Source organism: Salvelinus fontinalis, chromosome 27 (assembly GCF_029448725.1).
Source record: "Salvelinus fontinalis isolate EN_2023a chromosome 27, ASM2944872v1, whole genome shotgun sequence".
Taxonomy (NCBI): domain Eukaryota; kingdom Metazoa; phylum Chordata; class Actinopteri; order Salmoniformes; family Salmonidae; genus Salvelinus; species Salvelinus fontinalis.
Genome location: NC_074691.1, coordinates 38,662,857 through 38,684,253, shown reverse-complemented (window position 1 = coordinate 38,684,253; position 21,397 = coordinate 38,662,857). Strand labels below are relative to the sequence as shown.

At 43.1% G+C, this 21,397-nt stretch overlaps 1 protein-coding gene across 2 annotated transcripts in view; it reads right to left on the bottom strand.

Annotated features, from left to right (window-relative positions):
- The window catches only part of syndig1l (synapse differentiation inducing 1-like), a 108,190-nt gene that overhangs the window by 27,904 nt on the left and 58,889 nt on the right, over positions 1 to 21,397 (bottom strand). For both annotated transcript variants that reach the window (XM_055885711.1, XM_055885712.1), the window contains exon 3: positions 2,221 to 2,358. In XM_055885711.1, coding sequence (XP_055741686.1) covers positions 2,221 to 2,358 — 138 coding nt within the window. The remainder of the gene's footprint in view (positions 1 to 2,220; positions 2,359 to 21,397) is intronic.

Here is a 21,397-nt window from a genome sequence, read left to right as displayed (position 1 = left end):
AGATTCTCTGGTCTGAAGACACCAAGATTTAACTCTTTGGCCTGAATGCCAAGCGTCACGTCTGGAGGAAACATGCAACTTTTTTCACCAAACTTAAATCAGTGTTTCATCTAGAAAAACGTTTTACATTGCAATACCGGTTCGTAAAAAGTGTCTTTTGAAATGCAATACTCACATTATTTGTAATATGATTCTCTTCTCTTTTGTTAAAAGACATTTAACTATTACATAGTCTGACTGCTCTCAATTGATGCTGTTAATTAGTTAAACATTTAGTAAACCTATTGATTTTACATGTAAACTGGTTGGTCTACTTGTTAGAATACCTCATGATAAGCTGCAGACCATACTATTTACCAGGAGAGTTTTCATCAATATTTTTCGTAGAGGTCTATTTAGCACCACAATCCGATGTTGGCACCAAGACCACACTCAACGAGCTGTATAGGGCCATAAGCAAACAAGAACATGCTCATCCAGAGGCAGCGCTCCTAGTGGCCGGTGAATATTAATGCAGGGAACTTCTTCTTCTCCAATGCAGGAAAACTGAAATCTGTTTTACCCCCAAAAAACTACACCACCTTCACTCCACACACAGAAACACACACACACACAAAGAGTTCCCACATATTCTGAGCACTTGTTGACTACTTTTCCTTCACTCGGCGGTCCAACTCATCCCAAACCATCTCAATTGGGTTGAGTTCGGGTGATTGTGGAGGCCAGATCATCTGATGCAGCACTCCATCACTCTCCTTCTTGGTCAAATAGGCCAAAGACAGACAGGAGGTGCGTTGGGTCATTGTCCTGTTGAAAAACAAATGATAGTCCCACCAAGCGCAAACCAGATGGGATGGCGTATCACTGCAGAATGCTGTGGTAGCCATGCTGGTTAAGTGTGCCTTGAATTCTAAATAAATCGCAGATAGATTTTGAGAACTACATAATGAAAATGTATGTCTGTAAAGTAGAAACATAAAAAGTATGCTTTACTAAAATTGAGTTGGCCAATACAGTAAAGTAATATCATAAAATAGGCCAATACAGTCCTGTAATACTGTAATATAGGCAAATACAGTCCTGTAATACCATAAAATAGGCCAATACAGTCCTGTAATACTGTAATATAGGGCATTACAGTACTGTAATACTGTAATAGGCCAATACAGTCCTGTAATACTGTAATATAGGCAAATACAGTACTGTAATACTGTAATATAGGCCAATACAGTCCTGTAATACTGTAATATAGGCCAATACAGTCCTGTAATACTGTAATATAGGCCAATACAGTACTGTAATACTGTAATATATGCCATTTATGTAGCAGACACTTTTATCCAAAGTGACAACAGTCCAAGCATTTTGGTACGAGATCCCACTGAGAAATGAACCCACAACTCTGATGTTGCTAGTGCCATGCTGTTACAACAAACTGAGCCACGTACATGGCCACTACAATACATAAGTACAATACAATACTTTTAAAATACAATACACGATTGCAATAGAGGTGGAAGCTGTATGATTGCCATCCCCATGAGCATACCACCCTCCTTCAGGCCATGGACGAGGGATGCGATGATTTCAATCAAGACCTATTTCAGGATTGGATTCGCCGTGCCAAACTTTTTTATCCCCCCAGAATTCGACCAGAACCTAAGTGCTCAAGACAGGCTTGATGAAAACTACTGCCAACTAAACATTCTTTATTTAATTTGATTACATCGTAAAATGCGTCGTCAATTATGGAATGTTGATGTTCAGTCAACTTTAATGGGTAGTGCAAGTGTATCACCTAATGTGAAAATAGTGTAATGTACAGTAATTTACAGTATTGTAGCATACTACATTCAAAGGACAATTTTGAAACATTGGATTTGTTAATAGATTAAGGTGTTAATATAACTAAATAGAGAACATTTCATTATGTAGTGTTTCGGGTGATTTAAACCAAATGTGATGATTTATATTTCACAGTAAATGTATATTTTGGATCAATGGTTGTGAACGATGTCTACCAACATTTTGTTTTTGTAAAATTAAAGGTTTTGAATGTAAGACTGGCTGCGTTACAACTGTTACCAGTTTGTAGTTTTTTTGTACTGAGAGTTTTTGAAAATTCACTGCATACTTGTGAAAATAGTACCAAAGCGATAAAATAGGAAACTGTAACCCCAGGAAAGGTGGTGTATAACAAGTAACAAGTAACAAGCTTACCCCCTGGGAGAAGTAGAAAGCAGCGATGCCCAGGGGCCAGAAACAGCAGAGCATGGAGAAGATGGCCAGGCCCAGGTGGTCTCTGGGTGGGATCACTATGAAGTTATCTTCACTCTCGCTGTCGCTGGAGCAGTCCGTCTGAAAAGAGACAAACACTGTAAATATTAGTTCACCACCATTACAGTTCACATACTGTTAATAACATGACGAAGTTGTCCTCACTGTCACTGGAGCAGACCATCTGTCAGGGGGGAGGAGGAGAGAGAGAAACTGTCAGGGGGGAGGAGGAGAGAGAGAAACTGTCAGGGGGGGGAGGAGAGAGAGAAACTGTCAGGGGGGGAGGAGGAGAGAGAGAAACTGTCAGGGGGGGAGGAGGAGAGAGAGAAACTGTCAGGGGGGAGGAGGAGAGAGAGAAACTGTCCGGGGGGAGGAGGAGAGAGAGAAACTGTCAGGGGGGAGGAGGAGAGAGAGAAACTGTCAGGGGGGAGGAGGAGAGAGAGAAACTGTCAGGGGGGAGGAGGAGAGAGAGAAACTGTCAGGGGGGGGGAGGAGAGAGAGAAACTGTCAGGGGGGAGGAGGAGAGAGAAAAACTGTCAGGGGGGAGGAGGAGAGAGAGAAACTGTCAGGGGGGAGGAGGAGAGAGAGAAACTGTCAGGGGGAAGGAGGAGAGAGAGAAACTGTCAGGGGGGAGGAGGAGAGAGAGAAACTGTCAGGGGGGAGGAGGAGAGAGAGAAACTGTCAGGGGGGAGGAGGAGAGAGAGAAACTGTCAGGGGGGAGGAGGAGAGAGAGAAACTGTCAGGGGGGAGGAGGAGAGAGAGAAACTGTCAGGGGGGAGGAGGAGAGAGAGAGAAACCTTCAGAGGTCTCTTATTGATATAGTTAAAGCGATAGTTAAATCAACATTACATAGTTATTCAAGTTTGAAGTTAAAGCGATTGTTCAATCAAATACTAAAATCACATTTTATTTTTCACACGCTTGGTAAACAACAGGTGTAGACTAACAGTGAAATGCTTACTGATGGGTCCTTTTACAACAATGCTGAGAGAAAGATAAAGGACAGAAATATACAATACAAGTAGAAATAGTGACAAGAGGAATAAATACACAACAAATTACAATAACTAGTAAAAATAACACGGCTATATACAGGAAGTACCTGTACTGAGTCGATCTGCAGGGGTACCAGGTAATAACACGGCTATATACAGGGAGTACCTGTACTGAGTCAATGTGGAGGGGTACGAGGTAATAACATGGCTATATACAGGAAGTACCAGTACTGAGTCGATGTGCTGGGGTATGAGGTAATAACATGGCTATATACAGGAAGTACCAGTACTGAGTCGATGTGCTGGGGTATGAGGTAATAACATGGCTATATACAGGGAGTACCAGTACTGAGTCGATGTGCAGGGGTACGAGGTAATAACATGGCTATATACAGGAAGTACCAGTACTGAGTCCATGTGGAGGGGTACGAGGTAATAACACGGCTATATACAGGAAGTACCAGTACTGAGTCCATGTGGAGGGGTACCAGGTAATTGAGGTAGCTATGTACATAACGGCAGGGGTAAAGTACGTGTACCTTGTACGTGTTTCTGTGTGTGGACTAAAGGTGATCTAGTATTTTGTCACCTCTATTTGCTCGGGTGACGTGCTGGTAAAAAATGAGGTAAAACGGATGTCAGTTTCCTTGTATTAAAATCACCAACCTCGAGACACGCCGACGATGCATAGAAAAACCATTGAGATGCAAATCCATATCCTCGTTCAGCCACTACTCTCGAGAAACGTAGCTGTTGTAGATAGGATATCCAGTTTGTTCTCCAGTGATTACACGTTCGCCAATAGAACAGAGGACAATTTGCTCATCGACGTAGTCTGATCAGGGTTCCGGCTCGCCTGCGTCTCTTTCGCCGCCGCTTTCTCTTTTGAATCCCGGGGATCAGAGCTTCTGTTCCAGAGAAAGCAGAACGTCCGGAGCAGCCAACTTGTTGAAGTAGAAATGTTTGTCCAAATTGAGGTTAGTAATCGCTGTTCTGATATACGGAAGCTGTTTTCAGTCATAGGAAATGATGGCAGGTATATTATGTACAAAGAAAATTACGATTAGCGTTTAAAAAAACACACAAAATTGCAAGCCCGAAAACAGCTGCTATCCACTGCAGCGCCATCTCTGTCAGTTCACCCACATTACAGGAGGAAAGATACATTGTTAAAGGGAAAGTTCACCCACATTACAGGAGGAAAGATACACTGTTAAAGGGATAGTTCACCCACATTCCAGGAGGAAAGATACACTGTTAAAGGGATCGTTCACCCACATTACAGGAGGAAAGATACACTGTTAAAGGGATAGTTCACACACATTCCAGGAGGAAAGATACACTGTTAAAGGGATCGTTCACCCACATTACAGGAGGAAAGATACACTGTTAAAGGGACAGTTCACCCACATTACAGGAGGAAGGATACACTGTTAAAGGGACAGTACACCCACATTACAGGAGCAAAGATACACTGTTAAAGGGACAGTTCACCCACATTACAGGAGGAAGGATACACTGTTAAAGGGACAGTTCACCCACATTACAGCAGGAAGGATACACTGTTAAAGGGACAGTTCACCCACATTACAGGAGGAAGGATACACTGTTAAAGGGACAGTTCACCCTTCACTGACATTGCAGGGTCATATAGGGTGAATCTGAAATGACAATACTTTTTGGCCAGAGCCAAAAACATTTTACATCCAATATCCTCATATTAAATCCCCAATCCTCTAGGGAAGAGACAAGCAATGTCCTGTGCCAGAATACCAGTTATATGACTGTGTGATGTATACCTGAACTATAACTCCTAGTCATTACAGAAGTCCTTTGTACTGTAGCTGGGAACTGGGGATTGGGGATTTATGATGCAAGGATTTTCATTTTTCATTTCCATCATCACTGGAGCGACATTAAACCTTGTGCATTGCTGAGAAAGAAACGACATCCATTGTGGGTCAGATTGACCCGCACATTTATAATTTAAACACACTCAAGACAGTCAAAGTAAAAACAGCCAAAACTAGATTTTGTCTTGTCAGACCTTTCAGAAAGAAGAAATACAAGAACATTTGATTTCAAAACTATATACACTGCTCAAAAAAATAAAGGGAACACTTAAACAACACAACGTAACTCCAAGTCAATCACACTTCTGTGAAATCAAACTGTCCACTTAGGAAGCAACACTGATTGACAATACATTGCACATGCTGTTGTGCAAATGGAATAGACAAAAGGTGGAAATTATAGGCAATTAGCAAGACACCCCCAATAAAGGAGTGATTCTGCAGATGGTGACCACACACCACTTCTCAGTTCCTATGCTTCCTGGCTGATGTTTTGGTCACTTTTGAATGCTGGCGGTGCTTTCACTCTAGTGGTAGCATGAGACGGAGTCTACAACCCACACAAGTGGCTCAGGTAGTGCAGCTCATCCAGGATGGCACATCAATGCGAGCTGTGGCAAGAAGGTTTGCTGTGTCTGTCAGTGTAGTGTCCAGAGCATGGAGGCGCTACCAGGAGACAGGCCAGTACATCAGGAGACGTGGAGGAGGCCGTAGGAGGGCAACAACCCAGCAGCAGGACCGCTACCTCCGCCTTTGTGCAAGGAGGAGCACTGCCAGAGCCCTGCAAAATGACCTTCAGCAGGCCACAAACCCTCGCAACTTTGATATCACTTTTCTCCGGAAACAATATTCACATACACTTTTAACCTAAGTGCTTACAATAGCCAATTCTATTTTCTTGACAACCAATGCCATTATATTATATCGACAACCATTATTATATTATATTTTATTTGTGGAGTGATTGAAAAACGAGTTTTAATGACTACAACCTAAGTGTATGTTAACTTCCGACTTCAACTGTAGATTTGTATAGACTATACCTAATATAGAATAGAAGAAGCATTAGGATTTCATTGCATTCAATTCTATTTCCCTTAATACAAATTCATATTTAAATTCTGTTTACTACTTCAAAATCAAGAATTGATTAGGCATTCTGAATTCAATATCTGAATTGAGCCCAACCCTGTGAGAAGGGAGGATGTAACAAAGACAAGGGGGATATAGAGAGAGGCAATGAAAAGAGAGAGTGTGTGTGTGTGTGTGTGTGTGTGTGTGTGTGTGTGTGTGTGTGTGTGTGTGTGTGTGTGTGTGTGTGTGTGTGTGTGTGTGTGTGTGTGTGTGTGTGTGTGTGTGTGTGTGTGTGTGTGTGTGTGTGTGTGTGTGTGTGTGTGTGTGTGTGTGTGAGAGAGAGAGAGATACAGAGAGAGGAAGGAGGGAGAGGAGAGGAAGAGGTAATTAGCAAATAAGTCTAAGTGTTTTATCATAAAACCACAGCCTTTCATTGAAGGGCAAGACCCTCTGATTGTCCTACACAAACAGACACGAGGTTGAGGGATATGCAGTCAAAATCATTTTGACCGCCTGAGTTCCATCTGTGCTTTATGAATTTCTTAACACAATATAACCCAGCCGAGATGATCTATACTTTTTATTTAATTCTACAGTAGAGAGAGAGAGAGAGAGAGGAGAGAGAGAGGACAGAGAGAGAGATAGAGAGAAAGGAGAGAGATCGAGGACAGAGAGAGAGAGAGGAGAGAGAGAGAGAGGAGAGGGGAGAGAGGGGAGAGAGAGGAGAGAGAGTAGAGAGAGGAGAGAGAGGAGAGAGGAGAGAGAGAGAGGAGAGAGAGTAGAGAGAGGAGAGAGAGGAGAGAGGAGAGAGAGAGGAGAGAGAGGAGAGAGAGTAGAGAGAGAGAGAGAGACCAGATATAGAGAGACAAGAGAGAGAGATAACATCCTGCACACACACATGCAGACAGACACCCACCCAGTTCACTGTCACGCGGTGTAGCTAGCGTCCTGACAAGTAACCACAGAGTAATAGATGGCTCTATTCCATCGCCATGACAGCAGAAACAGTGAAAGGTCTGGGTAATTTATGTTGCCAAATTGCCTCCACGGCGTGGCTGACATGAGACGACCCACTCCTTTCTTTTAGGCCAGGGACCTCACAATACAATATGATCACAATACTTAGGTGCCAATATGATATGCATTGCAATTCTCACGATTCTATATGTTTTGGGATTCGATGTTCCAAAACATATTTCTAACTACATGTCTGCTGCAGAGATACAAGAGAGATCATGAGAACATTTGTTTTGATCAGAAATTAAAGTGCTTAAAACATGTTGGCTCACAAATTGTCTTTTTTTTCTTGAGAAAAAAACTATAGGATTAAAAATAGCGTAGTTTTGGCACAGGTACAGCCAACGAGAGCCAGCTAATGCTACCAATAAATATATACAGCCAACGAGAGCCAGCTAATGCTACCAATAAATATATACAGCCAACGAGAGCCAGCTAATGCTACCAATAAATATATACAGCCAACGAGAGCCAGCTAATGCTACCAATAAATATATACAGCCAACGAGAGCCAGCTAATGCTACCAATAAATATATACAGCCATCGAGAGCCAGCTAATGCTACCAATAAATATATACAGCCAACGAGAGCCAGCTAATGCTACCAATAAATATATACAGCCAACGAGAGCCAACTAATGCTACCAATAAATATATACAGCCAACGAGAGCCAGCTAATGCTACCAATAAATATATACAGCCAACGAGAGCCAGCTAATGCTACCAATAAATATATACAGCCAACGAGAGCCAGCTAATGCTACCAATAAATATATACAGCCAACGAGAGCCAGCTAATGCTACCAATAAATATATACAGCCAACGAGAGCCAGCTAATGCTACCAATAAATATATACAGCCAACGAGAGCCAGCTAATGCTACCAATAAATATATACAGCCAACGAGAGCCAGCTAATGCTACCAATAAATATATACAGCCAACGAGAGCCAGCTAATGCTACCAATAAATATATACAGCCATCGAGAGCCAGCTAATGCTACCAATAAATATATACAGCCAACGAGAGCCAGCTAATGCTACCAATAAATATATACAGCCAACGAGAGCCAACTAATGCTACCAATAAATATATACAGCCAACGAAAGGCCAGCTAATGCTACCAATAAATATATACAGCCAACGAGAGCCAGCTAATGCTACCAATAAATATATACAGCCAACGAGAGCCAGCTAATGCTACCAATAAATATATACAGCCAACGAGAGCCAGCTAATGCTACCAATAAATATATACAGCCAACGAGAGCCAGCTAATGCTACCAATAAATATATACAGCCAACGAGAGCCAGCTAATGCTACCAATAAATATATACAGCCAACGAGAGCCAGCTAATGCTACCAATAAATATATACAGCCATCGAGAGCCAGCTAATGCTACCAATAAATATATACAGCCAACGAGAGCCAGCTAATGCTACCAATAAATATATACAGCCAACGAGAGCCAGCTAATGCTACCAATAAATATATACAGCCATCGAGAGCCAGCTAATGCTACCAATAAATATATACAGCCATCGAGAGCCAGCTAATGCTACCAATAAATATATACAGCCAACGAGAGCCAGCTAATGCTACCAATAAATATATACAGCCAACGAGAGCCAGCTAATGCTACCAATAAATATATACAGCCAACGAGAGCCAGCTAATGCTACCAATAAATATATACAGCCCAAGAGAGCCAGCTAATTTTACCAATAAGTGCCTTTGGAAAGTGTTCAGACCCTTTGACTTTTTCCACACATTTTGTTACATTACAGCCTTGTTCTAAAATGGATTATATATATAAAAAGATCCTCAGCTCCACACTCAATCTACACACAATACCCCATAATAACCAACTGAAAACCTGTTTTCAGAAATAGTTTCAAATGAATAAAACTTAAAAACAGAAATACCTTATTTACATAAGTATTCAGACACTTTGTGATTAGAATCGAAATTGAGCTCAGGTGAATCCTTTTTCCATTGATCATCCTTGAGATGTTTCTTCAACTTGATTGGAGTCCACCTGTAGTAAATTCAATTGATTGGACATGATGTGGAAAGGCACACACCTGTCTATATAAGGGCCCACAGTTGACAGTGCATTCCAGAGCAAAAACCAAGCCATGCGGTTGAAGGAATTGTCCATAGAACTCTGAGACAGGATTGTGTCGAGGCACAGATCTGGGGAAGGGTTCCAAAACAATTATGCATCTTTGAAGGTCCCCAAGAACACAGTGGTCTCCGTCATTCTTAAACAGAAGAAGTTTGGAACCACCAAGACACTTCCTAGAGCTGGCCACCCGACCAAAACTGAGCAATCGGGGGAGAAGGTCATTGGTCAAGGAGGTGACCAAGAACCCGATAGTCACTCTGAGAGAGCTTTAGAGTTCCTCTGTGGAGATGGTCTCCCATCAATCAGGTCTTCATGGTAGAGTAGTCAGCCTCTCCTCAGTAAAATGCACAACGGCCCGCTAGAAGTTTGACAAAATGCACCGAAAGACTCTCAGACCATGAGAAACCAGATAATCTGGTCTGATGAAACCAAGATTGTACTCTTTGGCCTAAATGCCAAGCGTCACATCTGGAGGAAACCTGGCACCATCCCTACGGTGAAGCATGGTGGTGGCAGCATCATGCTGTGGGGATGTGTTTCTATGGCAGGGACTGGGAGACTAGTCAGGATCGAGGCAAAGATGAACGGAGATAAGTACAGAGAGATCCTTGATGGAAACCTGCTCCAGAGTGCTCAAAATAGGATGAAGGTTCACCACCCAACAGGACAACGATCCTAAGCACACAGCCAAGACCACACAAGAGTGGCTTCAGGATAATTCTCTGAATGACCTTCAGTAGCCCAGCCAGAGCCCGGACTTGAACCCGATCAAACATCTTTGGAGAGACCTAGAAATAGCTGTGCAGCAACGCTCCCCATTCAACCTGACAGAGTTTGAGAGGATCTGCAGAGAAGAATGTGAGGGGGTCTGAATACTTATGTAAATTTATGTTTAATAAATTACCCCCCAAAATATAAATTCTGTTTTTGCTTTGTCATTATAGGGTATTGTGTGTGGATTGATGTGGGGGGGGGAAAGTATTTTATACATTTTTGAATAAGGCTGTAACGTAACAAAATGTGGAAAAAGTCCAGGGGTCTGAATAAAATGTATCTACCTCAAATACCTTATTAATATCTATCCTGAAGGGGTATGAAGAATGACTTATTGTTTTGTATTGTATCAGTTTTCTTACAAATCGATACTTGGAGTCAAATATCAATATAATATTGTCCAAAATACTATTGCGATATGTAACAATACAACATTTTTCTCCATCACTACTTTCTTTCCCTCCCTCCTTCACTCTTTACTTCATCCTCGTTTCCCTTCCTGCCTCGTTCCACTGTTGATCTTTCCTCCTTCCTTCCGCCTCTGTCGCTCCATAGCTCCCTCCTCCTCTCCCTCTTTCCACTCTGTGACTCTCTCCTTCCCTTCCCCTCTCCCCTTTCCTCTCTGTGACTCTCTCCTTCCCTCCTCTCCCTCTTTCCACTCTGCGACTTTCCTCCTCTCCCTCTTTCCACTCTGTGACTGTCTCCTCCCCTCCCCTCCTCCTCTTTCCTCTCTGTGACTGTCTCCTCCCCTTCCCTCCTCCTCTTTCCTCTCTGTGACTCTTTCCTCCCCTTCCCTCCTCCTCTCCCTCTTTCCACTCTGTGACTCTCTCCTTCCCTTCCCCTCTCCCCTTTCCTCTCTGTGACTCTCTCCTTCCCTCCTCCTCTCCTTCTTTCCACTCTGCGACTCTCCTCCTCTCCCTCTTTCCACTCTGTGACTCTCTCCTTCCCTTCCCCTCTCCCCTTTCCTTTCTGTGACTCTCTCCTTCCCTCATCTCCCTCTTTCCACTCTGTGACTGTCTCCTCCCCTTCCCTCCTCCTCTTTCCTCTCTGTGACTCTTTCCTCCCCTTCCCTCCTCCTCTTTCCTCTCTGTGACTCTTTCCTCCCCTTCCCTCCTCCTCTTTCCACTCTGTAACTCCCTCCTCCCCTTCCCTCCTCCTCCTCCTCCCCCCTTTCCACTCTATGACTCTCTCCCCCCTTCCTTCCCTCCTCCTACCCCTCTTTCCACTCTGTGACTCTCCTCCCCTCCTCAACTCTCTCTTCCCCTCCTCCTCTCTCTCCTCCTCTCCCTCTTTCCACTCTGTGACTCCCTCATCCCCTTCCCTCCTCCTCTCTCTGCTCCCTCCTACTTATCTTCCTCTTTTCACTATATAACTCTCTCCTCTCTTTCCCTCCTCCTCTCCCTCTTTCCACTCTGCATCTCCCACCTCTCCGTCTCCCACCTCTCAGTCTGGTTCTCTATCACTTTTTTTTCTCCTCTCCTTCCCTGTTGCACTCTGTGTCACAGTCTCTCACCTCAATGTTCTTTATAACACTTCTCATGTTCCAAATGATCGATGCCTAGACAGCTGTCTCTCTATGTAAATGTTTTTCCAGGTGGTCGATGCTTAGACAGCTGTCTCTCTAGGTAAATGGTGTATGTATGTCATATAATATGAGTAATGATACTTCACAACCTGCTACTTGACTGTCTGTTTTTATACCGTAATTAATGTTTCTCAATACAACCCCCCCCCCCACTACTTAATCAACAGATACAGAAAATATATGCACATTAACATATGAGGTGAGAGATATGAGAAAATCTGAGGCTAAGACATGTCGGATAGCTTTATACTTGCAGAGACAGAGAGAGACACAGAGACACAGAGAGAGACAGAGAGAGCGACAGAGACAGAGAGAGACAGAGGCACAGAAAGAGACAGACACAGAGAAAGACACAGAGAGATAGACAGAGACATAGAGAGACACAGAGAGAGAAAGAGACACAGAGAGAGACAAAGACACAGAGAGAGACAGAGACACAGAGAGAGACAAAGACAGAGAGAGCGACAGAGACATAGAGAGAGATAAAGGCACAGAGAGAGACAGAGAGACACAGAGAGAGACAGAGAGAGACACAGAGAGAGACAGAGACACAGAGCGAGACAGAGACACAGGGAGAGACACAGAGGGAGAGACACAGAGAGAAAGAGAGAGGGAGAGACACAGACTGAGAGACACAGAGAGAGACAGAGACACAGACTGAGAGACACAGAGAGAGACAGAGACACAGACCAAGAGACACAGAGAAAGACACAGCGAGAGCGACAGAGTCAGAGGCACACGCACACACACACTGACAAGTGTGCAGGCGGCAGATACCCTAGAGGTTAGCCAATCTGCCCTTGAGCAAGGCACTTACGCCTAATTGGTCCAGGGTTGCTGTCACTAATGGCTGATCCTTGGCCGTGACCCCACTCTCCAAGGGTGTCTCAGGTGGAGTTGGGATACGAAAAAAAACATATGTACAGGTTACCCACTGAAACAGGACAGATATTAACAGCGGCGAGCTTCCCAGTGACATGACCCTACCAGATGAGCAAAATGCTTTCTATGCTTGCTTCGAGGCAAGCAACACTGATCCATGCATGAGAGCACCAGCTGTTCCGGACAACTGTGATCACACTCTCCGTAGCCGATGTGAGTAAGACCTTTAAAAAGGTTAACATCACAAAGCCGCAGGGCCAGATGGATTACCAGGATGCATACCCAGAGCATCCGCTGACCATCTGGCAAGTGTCTTCACTGACATTTTCAACCTTCTGCCTGACCCAGTCTGTAATACCTTCAAACAGACCACCATAGTCCCTCTGCCCAAGAAAGCCAAGGTAATTCTAAATGACTATCGCCCCGTAGCAATCACATCTGTAGCCATGACATGATTTGAAAGGCAGGTCATGGGTCAAATCAACACCATCATCCCAGACACCCTGGACCCACTCCAATTCACATACCGCTCCAACAGATCCACAGATGATGCAATCTCTATTGCACTCCGCACTGCCCTTTCCCACCTGAACAAGAGGAACACCTATGTGAACATGTGGTTCATTGACTACAGCTCAGCGTTCAACGCCATAGTGCCCTCCAAGCTAATCACTAAGCTAAGGAACCTGGGAATGAACAGCTCCCTCTGCAACTGGATCCTGGACTACCTAACAGACCGCCCCCAGCTGGTAAGGATAGGCAACAACACAGCTGCCACACTGACCCTAAACACGAGGGCCCCTCCTGTACTCCCTGTTCACCAACGATCATTATTACATTTGCTGATTACACAACGGTGGAAGGCCTGATCACCGGTGACAATGAGACAGCACTATAGCGAGGAAGTCAGAGACCTGGCAGTGTGGTGCCAGGACAACATCCTCTCCCTCAACGTAGACTACAGGAAACACAGGGCCGATCACTCCCCCACTCACATTGTCGGGGCTGTAGTAGAGCGGGTCGCGAACTTCAAGTTCCTCGGTGTCCACATCACTAAGAATCTATCATGGTCTACAAACAACCACACAGTCGTGAAGAGCACATGACAACGCTCCTCAGAAGAGAAACTCCCCAAATACAGGTGTGGCAAGCTTGTAGCATCATACCCAAGAAGACTTGAGGCTGTAATCACTGATAAAGGAGCTTCAATAAAGTAATCTGTAAAGGATCTGAATACGATATTTCCGTTTTATTTTAAATTTTTTGTTAAAAGTTAAAAGTTGTTGTGTTTTTTTTTAGAGTTTTTTGCTTCGTCATTATTGGGTATTGTGATGTAATTATTGGGTATTGTGATGTCATTATGGGGTATTGTGATGTCATTATTGGGTATTGTGATGTCAATATGGGGTATTGTGATGTCATTATGGGGTATTGATATAGATTGATGCCAACAAAAAAAAAACGATTTAATCCATTTTAGAATAAGGCTGTAACGTAACAAAATATGGAACACGTAAAAGGGGTCTGAACACTTTACATATGCATATATGTCTATATATATGTATAGACAAGTTATACTTAGTTCATTGTTTTATTTTTTATTATTAAGTGTTTTACTTCTCTATTATGTCTCTATTTTATTTGTCTCTGCATGGTTGGGCCCATCAGAAAGCATTTCACTGTTAATATACCTGTACACCTGTTGTTTATGAAGCATTTGACGGATACAATTTGATTTGATTCATTTGTTACTGCTGGTCACATTATGAATGTTTTTTATTCTCTGGAGTATTGGGTTGTTCTGACCCAGTGCAATAGTCACAAGATGACATTGTGCTTTTGGTTAATGGATCAGTTGGAGGGTAATGCTGTTTGGAAATGTAAGGTGTGATATGATATATGCAGCCTGATATGATATATACAGTCTGATGTGATATATACAGTCTGATATGACATATACAGTCTGGTATGATATATACAGTCTGATATGATATATACAGTCTGATATGACATATACAGTCTGGTATGATATATAAAGTCTGATAAGACATATGAAGTCTGATATGATATATACAGTCTGTTGTTAGTTTTTATGGACATATTCAATCTCTTCCTATCCCAGTCTGCTGTCCCCACTTGCTTCAAGATGTCTACCAGTGTTCTTGTACCCAATACAATAAAGATAACTGAACTAAATGGCTATAGCCCCGTAGCACTCATTTCTGTCATCATGAAGTGCTTCGAGAGACTAGTCAAGGACCATATCACCTCCACCTTACCGGCCACCCTAGACCCACTACAGTTTACATACCGCCCTAACAGGTCCACAGACGATGCAATCGCCATCACACTGCACACTGCCCTAACCCATCTGGATAAGAGGAATACCTATGTAAGAATGCTGTTCATCGAATATAGCTCAGGATTTAACATCATAGTACCCTCCAAGCTCATCATTAAGCTCAAGGCCCTGGGTCTGAACCCTGCACTGTGCAAATGGGTCCTGGACTTCCTGACATGCCGCCCCCAGGTGGTGAAGGTAGGAAACAACCCCTCCACTCCGCCCCACAAGGGTCCGTACTCAGCCCCCTCCTGTACTCCCTGTTCACCCATGACTGCGTGGCCATGCACGCCTCCAACTCAATCATCAAGTTTGCAGACAACACAACCATAGTAGGCCTGATTACCAACAATGATGAGACAGCCTACAGGGAGGAGGTAAGGGCCCTGGCAGAGTGGTGCCAGGAAAATAACCTCTCCCTCAACATCAACAAAATGAAGGAGCTGATCATGGACTTAAGAAAATCGACAGGTCCAAAGTGGAAAAGGTGAAAAGCTTCAAGTTCCTGGACGTACACATCACTGACAGTCTGAAATGGTCCACCAACACAGACAGTGTGGTGAAGAAGGCGCAACAGCACACTGCCTGCCCTCTGGGACACCTACAGCACCCGATGTCACAGGAAGGCCAGAAAGATCAAGGACATCAACCACCCGAGCCACGGCCTGTTCACCCCGCTGTCATCCAGAAGGCGAGGTCACTACACGTGCATCAAACTGAGGCCGAGAGACTGAAAAACAGCTTCTATCTCAAGGCCATCAGACTTGTTAAATAGCCATAACTAGCCAGCTACCACCCAGTTACTCAACCCTGCACCTTAGAGACTGCTGCCCTCTATACATAGACATCTAATCACTAGTCACTTTAATAATGTTTACGTTCTGCTTTACTCATTTCATATGTATATACTGTATTCTATTCTAATGTATTTTAGTCAATGCCATTCCGACATTGCTCGTCCTAATATTTATATATTTCTTAATTCAAATAATTTTACTTTTAGATTTGTTAATGGTTGTGAATTGTTAGATATTACTGCACTGTTGGAGCTATAAACGCAAGTATTGCGCTACACCTGCAAAAACATCTGCTAAACACGTGTATGTGACCAATAACATCTGCTAAGTATGTGTATGTGACCAATAACATCTGCTAAATATGTGTATGTGACCAATAACATCTGCTAAACACGTGTATGTGACCAATAACATCTGCTGAATACGTGTATTGACCAATAACATCTGCTAAACACGTGTATGTGACCAATAACGTCTGCTAAATATGTGTACTGACCAATACAATTAGATTTAATTTTATTTGATATGATATATACAGCCTGATACAATGGTGTTTGGCGTTTCCATCGCCATTTCTCGCATAATTAATTTTACTGACACAAAAAGATCACACCATTCCGAACAAACAAATGATCCACATTTATAAAATTGTACCGAAACTTCCTGTTTGCATTTTTTGTTTTTCCATGAATGTGAAATATAATAACAATATAATATAATATAATAATATATTTCTGTTGATATTGAAGAATATGATACTTACCTTTCAGATCTTTAAAAATGTGATAGACCTGTACATGTTAATGTTATTATTTGATCATTTGCAAAGAAAAGATGAAGCATTTGAAGCTTCAAAATAATGTCTTATTATTTTGTCTCTCTGGGATATGTGGGACGCTAGCGTCCCACCTGGCCAACATCCAGTGAAAATGCAGAGCGCCAAATTCAAATAAATTACTATAAAAATTTTACTTGCATGAAATCAGACATTCAATACACCAAATTAAAGCTACACTTGTTGTGAATCCAGCCAACATGTCAGATTTCAAAAATGCTTTATGGCGAAAGCAAACGATGCTATTATCTGAGGATAGCACCCCAGCTAACAATCACAGACTGTAACGTTCGTCTTGTGGTGAATGAACGGACCAAGGCGCAGCGGGTGATGAATACATACTGATTTATTAAATGAAAGACGAAACACTAATGAACATTAGAACAAACTACAAAACAATAAACGAAGGCAACAGACCTGAAACAAACAAACTTACATATAGACGAAGAACGCACGAACAGGAACAGACTACCTAAAACGAACGAACAAACGAAACAGTCCCATGTGGTATACACAGACACAGGAACAATCACCCACAAACAAACAGTGAGAACAACCTACCTTAATATGGTTCTCAATCAGAGGAAACGTCAAACACCTGCCTCTAATTGAGAACCATACCAGGCAACACATTAACCCAACTACTCACCCCAACTCACGCCCTGACCAACTAAACACATACAAAACAACAGAAAACAGGTCAGGAACGTGACACAGACCATCATATTTCAACGCTCCCGGCGCGACACAAAACACAGAAATAAAGATATAATTCATGCATTACCTTTGACGAGCTTCTTCTGTTGGCACTCCAATATGTCCCATAAACATCACAAATTGTCCTTTTGTTCGATTAATTCCGTCGATATTTATCCAAAATGTCCATTTATTTGGCGCGTTTGATCCAGAAAAACACCGGTTCCAACTTGCACAACGTGACCACAACATTTTTCAAAAGTTACCTATAAGCTTTGTCCAAACATTTCAAACTACTTTTGTAATACAACTTTAGGTATTTTTTAACGTAAATAATCAATAAAATTGAAGACTGGATGATCTGTGTTCAATACCGGAGGAAAACAATGTGTAGCATGCTTTCTGGTCACGCGCCTCTAACAAACAGTACACTTCACTGGAGCCTCATTCTGAACAGTGTTACTTCTTCATTTCTCAAAGGAAAAACCTCAACCAATTTCTAAAGACTGTTGACATCCAGTGAAAGCGATTGGACCTGCAGGAAGGTCCCTTAGAAATCTTGATTCTCAATGAAAAATGTTGAAAAGAGAGTGACCTCAACAACAAAAAAATCTGAATGGTTTGTCCTCTGGGTTTTGCCTGACAAATAAGTTCTGTAATAGTCACAGACATGATTCAAACAGTTTTAGAAACTTCAGAGTGTTTTCTATCCAATACTAATTATATGCATATATTAGCATCTGGGATGAGTAGGAGGCAGTTTACTCTGGGCAACGTGAAATGTGAAACGTGAAAATGCTGCCCCCTATCCTAGAGAAGTTAAAACAGTTATTTTGTACTCATTATTAATTATCCTGGACAAATGTATTAATTAATATTTTCACAAAACTATACTTTCTCGTGTCCTCTGTTTGAGCATAATACTATAAATATGACCTTTTGGAATTATCTATGAGGACTTTATCAACACATCGTATCAGAGCAGGGAACACAGCACATCGTATCAGAGCAGGGAACACAACACATCGTCTCAGAGCAGGGAACACAACACATCGTCTCAGAGCAGGGAACACAACACATCGTATCAGAGCAGGGAACACAACACATCGTATCAGAGCAGGGAACACATCGTCTCAGAGCAGGGAACACACCACATCGTATCAGAGCAGGGAACACATCGTCTCAGAGCAGGGAACACAACACATCGTATCAGAGCAGGGAACACAACACATCGTATCAGAGCAGGGAACACAGCACATCGTAGCAGAGCAGGGAACACAACACATCGTATCAGAGCATGGAACACATCGTATCAGAGCAGGGAACACAACACATCGTATCAGAGCAGGGAACACAACACATCGTATCAGAGCAGGGAACACATCGTATCAGAGCATGGAACACAACACACTGTATCAGAGCAGGGAACACAACACATCGTATCAGAGCATGGAACACAACACATCGTCTCAGAGCAGGGAACACAACACATCGTCTCAGAGCAGGGAACACAACACATCGTATCAGAGCAGGGAACACAACACATCGTATCAGAGCAGGGAACACATCGTCTCAGAGCAGGGAACACACCACATCGTATCAGAGCAGGGAACACATCGTCTCAGAGCAGGGAACACAACACATCGTATCAGAGCAGGGAACACAACACATCGTATCAGAGCAGGGAACACAGCACATCGTAGCAGAGCAGGGAACACAACACATCGTATCAGAGCATGGAACACATCGTATCAGAGCAGGGAACACAACACATCGTATCAGAGCAGGGAACACAACACATCGTATCAGAGCAGGGAACACATCGTATCAGAGCATGGAACACAACACACTGTATCAGAGCAGGGAACACAACACATCGTATCAGAGCATGGAACACAACACATCGTCTCAGAGCAGGGAACACAACACATCGTATCAGAGCAGGGAACACAACACATCGTATCAGAGCAGGGAACACAACACATCGTCTCAGAGCAGGGAACACAGCACACTGTAACAGAGCAGGGAACACAACACATCTCAGAGCAGGGAACACAACACATCGTCTCAGAGCAGGGAACACAACACAACGTATCAGAGCAGGGAACACAACACATCGTATCAGAGCAGGGAACACAATACGAGGAGAGACTACGCTTTACAGTGCTTGGGCACTCTAGAAGAAGGATTCTAATTTTGCACTCAACAGGACTCGAAGCACCATACTAGTGTTTTCAACCATTTCCTGGTTTACTGTTCCCAGTCCCTGGCAAGGTGTTGCACAACTCTTGATTAAGAGGTGTTACAACACACCATGTCATATCTCATAACCCCTTTACACCCATGTGTTTCAAAACTCCAGAAAATGTTCCTTGTAAATTGAACAGTGCAGTTAGATTAACAAGAATTGAAGCTTTCTGCCCTTATCAGATATGTCTATGTCCTGGGAAATGTTCTTGTTACTTACAACCTCACACTAATCACATTTTGATTTGATTTGATCTATAACATTAGCTCAACAGTCCCGCGCGGGGGTGACATCGATCCTGTAGAGGTTAACGTAGGCGACAGCTCAGTTTCCACTCGTTTAAGTGTTACAAAACACTTCATTTTAACAGTGTAGTTACCTAAGTGAAGGACTTCAGCAGTATAAACAGTCATGTATGTCACCTGGGATTTCAACACTATCCTGCAGTTCCACCGCTCTGCCTAGTGTGTTTAGTGTAAGGTCCCTCTCTCACACACACACACACACACACACACACACACACACACACACCACACACACACGGGCGCACATGCACACATACACACACACGCACACACACCACACACACACGCACACGCACACACACACACGCGCGCGCACACGCACACACGCACACACACACACACACACACACACACACACACACACACACACACACACACCCACATGCACACACGCACACACGCACACACACACACACACACACACACACACACACACACACACACACACACACACACACACACACACACACACACACACACACACACACACACACACACACACACACACACACACACACAACCCTGCCGTGTACCATTAGTGTAGTGTAATATCCATCTTACTGAAATTGCCTTGGCATTACAGAGAAACGCTTAATTAATAATTCGATGGGTAATTGATTATCCGCTGGCCCGTGGTGTTTTATATGGAATATGGCCTGTCATGGCAGCCATATTACACATTCACTTTAGCCAATCAACAGCCATATTACACATGTATAACCAATCAGACCTGATTGAACAGACCAATCAGTTGTATGAACAACATAATAATATATGTCATCTGGCAGCCGCTTTTAATCCAAAGACACTTAGAGTCGTGCGTGCATACATTTAACATATTACATATTCACCTCAGCCAATCAACAGACGTATTATATATTCAACTGAAGGTGGGAAAAGGGGCTGCCTAAGTATGATCCCCAATCAGAGACAACGATAGACAGCTGCCTCTGATTGGGAACCATACCCCGGCCAACAAAGAAATAGAAAAACTAGAATGCCCACCCAAATCACACCCTGACCTAACCACATAGAGAAATAAAAAGGCTCTCTAAGGTCAGAGCGTGACGCATATCACACATTCACAGCCTACTAGCAGTCATATTAGACATTCACAACCAATCAGCTGCCGTATTACAAATTCACATCAGCCAATCAGAGAGCAAAATCAACAAGGAGATGAGATGAGATGACGAGCCCTCTAGGTGACGGCTGTGACATTAAAAGTAGCTCATTTACCGTCTTCGACAGACCGAAAAAAGATTTGAATCAAAGAGGATCTGGGGGGATATGAGAGGATCACGCAATGTCAGAACAGGACGTTTAAAACATCACAAGTACACATCACACAATGTCAGACCAGGACGTTTAAAACATCACAAGTACACATCACGCAATGTCAGAACAAGACGCTTAACACATCACAAGTACACATCACGGAATGTCAGACCAGGACGCGTTATCACATCACAAGTACACATCACGCAATGACAGACCAGGACGCTTAACGCATCACAAGTACACATCACGCAATGACAGACCAGGACGCTTAACGCATCACAAGTACACATCACGCAATGTCAGAA